At 35.4% G+C, this 9,612-nt stretch overlaps 1 protein-coding gene across 1 annotated transcript in view; it reads right to left on the reverse strand.

Annotated features, from left to right (window-relative positions):
- The window catches only part of DEUP1 (deuterosome assembly protein 1), a 103,263-nt gene that overhangs the window by 55,176 nt on the left and 38,475 nt on the right, over positions 1–9,612 (reverse strand). Inside the window, exons 7-8 of the mRNA XM_007449661.1 lie at positions 5,417–5,530; positions 3,174–3,416 (exon numbers count right to left, since the gene is read on the reverse strand). Coding sequence (XP_007449723.1) covers positions 3,174–3,416; positions 5,417–5,530 — 357 coding nt within the window. The remainder of the gene's footprint in view (positions 1–3,173; positions 3,417–5,416; positions 5,531–9,612) is intronic.

Here is a 9,612-nt window from a genome sequence, read left to right on the forward strand (position 1 = left end):
TGACCTTTGGAGATATCATTAAGGGAAAAAAAAGCTTATTTGTGATCTAGCTGCACAGGTAGAAGAATTTATGTTAGAATTGAAACTTTTACAATAATAATGATTTGACAGGTTTTTCTAACATGAAGGAATATGTGAAAGTTTTTAATTATAATTGACAGCATTATGTAAAATTGACTAGAAAGTGCAAAAAAAGAAGCTTTGTTGATATTGATGAATTGAGTTGTTTTTTGACTTGTGTAATATCCCTTTGAATTCAATGTTAATAATACTGAGTTGACACAAGAATTGGTGATTTAACTTAGATTAGGTGATTTAAAATTAGCATGCTTTTGTATAAAAGTCAAATCAATTATTTGTCAGTGTGGATGCAAATATTCAGGAAAAATGATTCTTTAGTACTTGATTCAGTTACTGGAACACTTTCAAGTTTGCTTGGAACAACTTGGGTATGTAAATCTCTACTTTTTTAACTGTAAATTTTATGAAATCTTAATACAGATTGGGAACTTCCTGTGAATGCTAAACATCCAAATTGAGATGTGTAAGTGTAACATACACACCAGATTTTGAAGACTTAGTATGAAAAGAAATGTAAAATATCTCATTAATAATTTTTTACATTGATTATATGTTGAAATGATAACTCTTTGGATATATGTTGTGTTACATAAAGTTTATTACTATTATATATTAATTTCACCCATTTCGTATTACTTCTTTTAATGTGGCTACTAGAAAAGTTTAAATTACATTTGTGGTTTGCATTATATTTCTATTGGACAGTGCTGCTCTAGTACCTTAATGACACATTAACAAGCAAACAAAAAAGGTCCATATTTTTGGCATAGATATTAGAAAAAATGCAGAACAATTTATTTCTGTCATTAACTGCCAATGGGAAATATTGTACACTTTCAAAATGTGAGTAATGCAGCACAGTAAATAAACATATGCAATGGAATTAATAGCTATGCTGACACATTTCAAGGTTGTGGAAAGACAAGTGAGAAGATGTGATTCGTGTGAAAATTCAGATGCAGCTGGCATTAAAGTGTGTTGTAAACTAAAGAGAATTTTATATACAATAAGTGACAGTAATTCAGACTGAAATGGTTGTCTTTTTAAATTCATGTGCAAGACGTGGAACACCATCATATGACAGTTTTGCAAAAAGAGAAGAGAAACTTCTTTCTAAATACATGCACTGGTTACAGTGATTATTCACTTCTAATTATTCCCATTTGGTAAAATATAAATTTTGTAAAACTAGTTTGAGGCCCATCTGTTTAGTTAGAAATTTGCTCAATGGTTTGAGAGAAGCAGTGAGTTTGAACCCTCAATCAGCTATCAAGCAGTAAATAATTGATACTTATTCTAAAGCAAAAGAATGAAACGAAAGTAAAATTTGGAAGTAAAACAGGGAAAACAAAAGCCAAACAAAGCCAAACAAAGCCAAACAAAAGCATCATTTTCAGCATTTTTTTCCAGTTGCATCAAAATTAATTATTGTTTTCCTGGAAGTAGAAATCTTAGCTTTTAGACACCTTGAAGTTTTTGAAGCAAATTACTTCTCAAAAATCTTTTCATTAGAACTATAATATATTTTTGTGTGTGTGTGAAACATACTCCAGAATAATTTGATTTTTTTTTCTGCAAGTGAACCCTTGTGATCCTGGTGCAGCCTCTAGCAGTATAAAGACAGCTGCAAAATGTAAATTTAAGTCGTCTTTAAATCAGGGCCAGAGGTGTGACCCGTGGCCCCTGTCCAGGGGGATGAAGGGGAAGCAGCCCCTGGGAGGAAGGGGAGCCTGTCAGAAGCAGCAGTCACGCAAACCCAGCTCCACCAGGACTGGTGGGCTGATGTCGAGCTAAACACTAGAAAGCACCTGGACAAGCTCTAGAGCAGAAGAGGAGGGGCTCGTCTCATTTACATTCTAGTGAATCCAGAGAAAGCATCATCAATAACTTTTCTGTTTCTAGAAGATGTATGACTTTCTCAGTGTTTAGCATTTGTGGTTTAGCTTGGTTTGTGTACATCTGCTTTCTCATTTGTATTGGAATAACACCCCCTCCCCAAACAAAGCTGGAGTTTGGGGTGGGAAGCTGTACTTCTCTTAGAAATGCCACAGGATAGGAGAAGCTGGGAGCCTGTGCTCTGTCCCCTTGTCAACGTGGGGACAGGGGAACACAGAAGTTAGATGCTGGCAGAGAAAGAAGTGAAAGGATGAATCCCACATGTAATCCCGCATACAGTGTGGCAGAAGGAGGGAAGGAGAAGTCGGCCCAACACTAAGAAATGACCCTGGGAAAAAGAGCCTGAGGTGGAATATCTCAGAGAAGTGGGAGTCTGCTCAGGCAGTGACCTGGAAAGGTGACCTCAGCCTGAGGAGGGAATAGAGTGGGACTAAGAATTGGGCCAGCTGACACAGAGGAATCAGTAGAAAGAGGGTGAATGTTTGCTGGTGGGAGATAAGACCTAGAATGGGAGAGAAAACCACAGAATGTCTCAAGTAACTGGGAGAGCCATGAATAAGAAATACATATTTAGTCGAGAAATTGGTAATGATCAATTTTGATGAATGCTGTATAACCTTCTTAGCGGTTCCAAGAGAGAGACAAAAAAAGATTTTTGAGTTAAGAAAAAAATTAATCCTTGGAAAAATCATCCATCACATCTACCAAGGTGGAGTTACCTCCTATTTGGTAAACGATTATGATAAGGTTAATGGTGATAAATCACAGGGAGTGACCCTCATGCCTCTCAGGGAGGTGATTAGATTGTCAAACCCTTAATCATTTCCTGTGTCTCCAGCCCAGGATTCCTGAGAGGCAAAGAGGCACAGTGTCAGAGAGAATGAACACTGGGGACAGAGGGTGTGGTGTGGCTAAAGGGCCATGGTTTTTAGGAAGAGAGGTCTGTGAGAGACCACTGTTCTACTGCACTGGTAATATTTATTATTACGTCGCTGCAGAACCCGAGTGCACCTAGTGGGGAAAAGTACCCATGGGATTACTGAACTTACTCATCAAGTAAGAATTACTTATTAAGAGGAAATATGAGCTGAATTTACATATGTAATAAAAAATTAGCTTTCTAATCCACATGCCTGTTGAGTCATCATTTGTACAACTCATGGGCTGTAACAGTTGAAAAACAAATAAATCTTTACCTGGCACTGTCTTTGGTACATTTTCAGTTCTTGTAAGAGCTTCTGATTTTCATCTTGTAACTTATTCCTGCTTAACGCTATTTCACTCACAGCTGATTTTAATTTTTCAATAATGAACTCATCTCTTTCATTGGTTTCACAACTGGTATCTGGTTCGCATATCCAAGGAATTTCAGAGCTGCTGTCTTCTTCTATGCCCTGTTTTTTACTATTTGGTGGAGTTTGGTAACTTTGTGCCTGTTTCTGAGAAATATGAAAATTGTGTCAGTTAAGTGAAGAATATCGTATTTAAGCTTACATAAAGTTCAAGAATGATAGAAAAGAATTAGTAAAAACATCTTTAAATATATTATTAGATAATGAAGCTTTGTCCTTCATAATTCAGTCTTGTGTTTATTCTAAAACCTCAATTTCAGGTGGCATAAAGAGAAAATATATCTGTATAACCTCAGAGCAAAGATGCAGAGTAGAGTAGATGGCTTTGGCTAGGGAATTCTTATTCAGCAAAAGAGAAAATATAGAAGATATGAAAAAAAGCATGGATTCAATTACATAATAGCTGAAAATGTCTCTGTGACAAAAAATAAAACAAAAAATCTGGATTGTACAGAAAAGTTGTCAACATGTATAACAAGGGTAATTTCTGATGTACAAAAACTTCTACACATCAATAAGAAAAAGACAAACAACACAGAAGAAAAGTGGGCAAAGTTTATGCACAGGCAATTCACAGAAGAGGAAATGAAAAAGGCTGAGAAACACAAGAAGAGATGCTCAACCTTACAAGTAGTCAGAGAAACGTAAAGCAAATGAAGTCAAGGTTACTATTAGTCCATCAAGTTAGTAAAAATCAAAAGACAGAGAGTCCATGCTGGTGAGAGTAGGGGTAGTCTTGTTGCCTGTTCGTGAATTATAAATTACTATCATTTTTAAGAAAGGAATCTGCTAATATTTATTAAAAATTTGAATGAACATACCCTTTGGCTCAGTGATCATTTCTAGGATTTTTATTTAACAAAAGGAAAGCATTCGTATTTAAAGATGTACATACAAGGGTATTTGTTACACTACTGTAATAGCAGAAAACTGGAAACAACCTGAGTGTTAGTTAATAAGGAAATGATTGAAAGAATTATGGTACATCTGCGATATACTATGGTATATATGATATATATACACAATATACTTTGAAATATTTTAATTAAGTAGTGACTCAAAAGGCTATTCATGGCCTATTAAGTAAAAAGGCAAAATTTAAAAAAGAAAAATATACAATTTCCACACAAGCATATATTTACATATTTGTACAAACAAAAGAAAATGTATGTGAAGATAAACACCTAATTGTTAACAGTGTTTATATTAAATGGATAAGAATGGAATAGAGGATGAGGCTATCAGTTTTACATCACATTATTTTGTATTGTTGAATTCAGGGAACATGTATAACATATAATTCAAGTAACTTAAAGAAAGAATGAAAAATAAGTATATATCAAACAAAAATGTTTCTTACCAGCTTTAATAAAAATTCAAAATTCCTTAGGTAAGCCTTTAAGGCTTATTACAATCTAATATCCAACTCGCCAGCCTTCCCTCCCGCCTACTGCCCCTTCACCTCCCACATGGACTTCTAGCCAGTTGGCCCACTTTCCATTCCCTGAATTTGCCTTTTGCTCTCTTGCCTCAGTGACTTTGCTCATGTTATTTCCACCACCTGGAATACATTCTCTCTTGTCTCAAAATATAGCCATTCTTCTTCTAGGCCCAGGCCTAGTCCCACCCCTGATGGAGGATGTTTCCTGACTATCTCAGTCCAAATTTTTCTCTTACTCCTTCGACCTCCAAAAGGATTTGTATCCTTTTCATTCACTTGTCATTAATTATCTGTAAACCTGTACATGTATTATCTGTGTCTAGGCTGTAAGGTTCTAGAGTGCCAGGACCAAGCAATCTTAAGACTTTCTAAATGACTTGCTCATAGGCATGCAAAAACATGTTATTTAATGACATAATAACAATGGAGACTTTTAAGAGCACCACCTTCTGAGACATACAGACTAAAGTCACCATTACAGATATTTCATGCACTTGTAACTCTACCCAGTGTTGGACCTACTCTGGTTATTTTCCCTTAGTTGGCATTTGTATCTGTAGAAGGATTACATGCTGAATGGTAAAGAGAGTAACAGTATTTAACCTCTAATTTATTCTGATTTAGAGGATAGTATTAGATAATGTACCTGAAATTGATTACACTTCTCAGATAATACTTTTTGTTGAGCATCTAAAGAAACCAGATGAGTCTGATATAGTATCTTCTGCTTGTCCCATTCTCTTGACTTTGCTCTAAATTCCTTTAAAAAGTGGAGAGAGAAATATAAATTGAAAAAATTATTCATTTTAAAGCACAATGAACAGGACTTCTTTCATTTGTACATCTTTCTTCTGAGAAAAAAAGTAAATCCATTCTTTCCCCATTAGGAAAACAAAAAAGTATCAAATCACTCATCTTGGATTTACTAATAGATATATCTTCTAATTTTTGCTAGGAAAGTATGGAATTGAATCCACTATTTTATTTTTATTTTTAATTTTTATTGGAGTATAGTTCCTTTGCTGCATCTTTTTAAAAATAAGGATTTTGTTTGTTAAAAATATAAAAAAAATTTTATAACAAATACTGATAACAAATAGCAGAGTTTCAAACAATTTTTTGCATCAACCAGTACTTGCTTTCTATTTCCTGAGCTGACACCAGAAGTTTTTTTCCCTTCTTTCATTCTTTACACTCAGTCACCAAACCTGCTCCCTTGTTTTTGAGGGGGTGGGGCTTGGACTGATTTAGTGACTTTGTCCCCTGTGGCTTTCAAAACTGTTATCCCAGGTGAAGCCAAGATTGACCCATTCTTGAGAACAGACAGAACAACCATCTCAGGCCTCCTTTAGGCAGTACCAACTGGGCTAAGCTGGGGCAGAAGTGGTGGAACTACTTGATACAGCATGCTCTCAGTTCTTCACCGTTTTGCTCAAGTAGTGTCTTCATGGAGCCTGGTTATCTGTTCACAAATTTATAAGAGGAAAGAATGTGGCTTTGGGAATCCCAAAGAAAACTTCACTGCTTCTCAATTTTGCCTAGGGCTGGCCATCATATCTCATCTTTCTGTCCAGGCTGTAAGCAACTTAAGGGTAAGGAGTATGTATTTCATTACTTTTGTGTTGCTCACAGTGCATGATAAAGTGCCAGGCACCACGTACAGGGGATGTACAAACAAAAGCATGGTATTAATATTTCCAAAAATGTAAACATTTCTCACTAAATTTTGCAAAGAAAACGATGTGGTTGGAAACAAACTCTACAGCTACTTAGTCCATAGCAATATATTACTGAATGTAGATACATGGCATGAATGCATTGATGTTTCCAATTATCAACTCAGTAGTATTAAGTGTAGTATTAGTAGTATTAGTGTCCAGCAGGTACCGTGGAGAGAGGAGAATTTGGAAATATTTCATGATTAAAAGAGACAAATTTTTGAAAGAAAAAATCAATTTATATATAAAATAAAGTAGGGAAATGTACATGTAAATAATTGTAAAGTATTAGTACAATAATAGTGCCACATAAAAGCCATGCAGATGATGCCATGATTATCTTAGCCATCCCCAATAGTACGTCAATTGGAAAAGAATTCATTTGGCTAGAGAGATTGGCGATGTTTTGAAGATGGTTGAAATGACTGGATTGGCTATCTGGAAAATAAATATACTAATTCAGAGAATGAAAGCTACAACTTGCTTAAAATGAGAATATGGCATTTCATATTTTCTCTAGAGAAATGATTTTAAAGAATATTTGGGGAAATCTTCATTTTATAAATCCAAAAGTCCCAAAATAATCAGTGAAAGAAGGCTAAAAATTGGGAGGCTTTTATAGTAATTAAAGGTGACCTGAAATTGAGTGTTGGTAAGAAAGATGGAGAAATATAGATAGACCCTGTTTTAAATATATAATAATACCCTGATAAATAGACCATATTTATTAAGATAAATGGAGACAGTTCATTTAAAGTTATTGATTTTGATTCTGACATTTGACAATTTAAAATTAGGTACATGAAAACAGGGTCTTCAGAAATAGTGACAAATTTACAAAACTAGGTACACTTCAAATCAGTACAAGGTGGATTAAAAAATTGCTGTTTAATTTAGAAAGGAGTATTTGGAGTCAGAAGTCAAAATGTGGGCAAGGTTGACTTGCACAGTTCATATCTTTCAATGATATTAATACTTAACACCCAACAATCTCAATCTTGACAATAAATATTTCCCAGCATGCTTTAGGAGAAGGCAGGAACATCAGCCTCACTTCCTTACAAATTCTACAACAGGTAGAAATGAGGCCAAGAATGAGCCCAAACAAGGCTAAAAATGTGTGTCACAAACATATAGGCTGGTCCTTATAACAGTCCTGGCTTCCTCCGTCTTACAGATGTATTGGTTTCAAGATCAGCAAACAAGCAGGCACAATATCTCCAGCAGTCATGGGGCCATGCAAAGACAGAGAAAAGCTTTAAGAGGATTTTGTAGAGACTGGAGGTGTCGGCCCAGGCTCCAGTTCCAGAGGAACTGTACACTTGCTTAAACCTCCAGAGTACGTTTTCCACAGCTAGAAACCTTTTCTGGGTCTTTAAGTTTGAGAGTGGATCAGAGGCATTAAAATCAAAGTTTCTAGCAGAAGCTATATTATTATATATAGTTTTTAATCCCTCTACTAAATCTTGAGAGGTAGAATGACCATTTCTTTAGTGATTACTGTATGTCAGGGACTCTACAAACCTCCACTTGCAAGACAGTTTTAACTTTTTAGGACGAAAATTTTCATACTTACATAAAAGTAGAGAGTAAAACAAACTCCCATATACCCTTCACCCAGCTTAACTACTGTCAGCTCAGTCCATCTATATTTCGTCTATCGCTCCACCCATTCTTGTTGGAGTATTTTAAGGCAACTTCCAGACTTCATGTATTTTTACCCCCATATGCTTGAGTGTGCATCTAAACACACATACACACACATATATTTTTTTCTTCCATAACCACAATGTCACTTATATTTTTAGCCCCCATTTATTGGTGAAAACTGTAATCTCTGTGAAGTTAACAGCTTGTCTAAAGGTCACAGGGCAAATAAATGAGTCAGTCAGGTCCTATTTTAAGTTGTAAACTGTCAGGTTCTTCCACTATAGCAAGCTGCTTCCCATTGCTCAATCGCTGTACTGGTGTATAAATGTTTGTCCCCAAGGAGAAACATGCTTAGATGTAGACTAAAACTGGAACAGGCCATCTCCTACACATTAATTTTTCAGATGCCTCTAAGCAAAAACAGGTACATGAAGCATTTCTGTAATAAAACAGATTAAACTGTATGTACACAGTGTGCTTAAAAATTTTTGTATAAGTACAAACATATCAAGTCATACTTTGGCTACTAATTTCCACTATAATTTCATGAGATACATTTTTTATAAATATTTAGCTCCCTAAATGTAAAATGTATACACACAAAGTACTTAATTTAAGGCTTTTTCTTTGTCCAAACAATTTATATGAATGTAATTCTCCCACTAATCCCCATGAGAAGTCAATCAAATGGAACATCAGTGACTTAACTGCATTTTCAGTGAAAGCTCGTGTATATTATGTCGCAATCTTTGGGCATCTACTGTGAGACCAGAATATTTCAGAAGCCAGTTGAGTTACACCATTGCAAGAGCCAGGGAGTCATACACAGTGCATTTTCCTAGAGGGTCAACCTTACTCAGTGGTAGTAATTTTGTATTTAAAAGAAGGTACATTTATTATTCAGTACACTATAAAATTTGCAGGAATTTAAAAACTAAAACCAAAGACTTCCAACAAAGTTCTTGCAATAGGCTGGTTTTAGGACTGTGATTCCAGATTTTTTTTTTTTTTTTTCTGCTCTTAAAAATATTTTGGAGGAAAAGTTTGAGAAGGACTTAATTGAACAGTCATGATAAAGATGAAGAAGTATGAAACAGGGCAAGGACAATTAGACAGGAGAAAGACAGATAAGAGGCATTAGACAAAGGAAAGGGGCAAATCTGGGCCGGAATATGAGAGTAAGAGAAAGGAACAGATCAAAGATTCCTAAGAGGTTTCTACCTGGGTGATTGGGAAGTACAGAACCATTACCTATTTACAAAGTAGAAGAAACTGAAATCATTGGCTGACCGTGGGAGAAGCTGGGGTTTAGGGCTTGAGAACAGTGGGAAAAAAAAATGACTGGGATAACATGATAGGGGTCAACTTGAGGTCAATTAAAAAACAATGATTGAGCAGCACTGGGAATTTAGCTAAGGTTAGAGAACAGGGATTCATACTAGAATCTATTTGCTGTTATGTGACCAGTAGCAGG

This window comes from Lipotes vexillifer, unplaced genomic scaffold (assembly GCF_000442215.2).
Source record: "Lipotes vexillifer unplaced genomic scaffold, Lipotes_vexillifer_v1.1 scaffold536, whole genome shotgun sequence".
Lineage (NCBI taxonomy): Eukaryota > Metazoa > Chordata > Mammalia > Artiodactyla > Lipotidae > Lipotes > Lipotes vexillifer.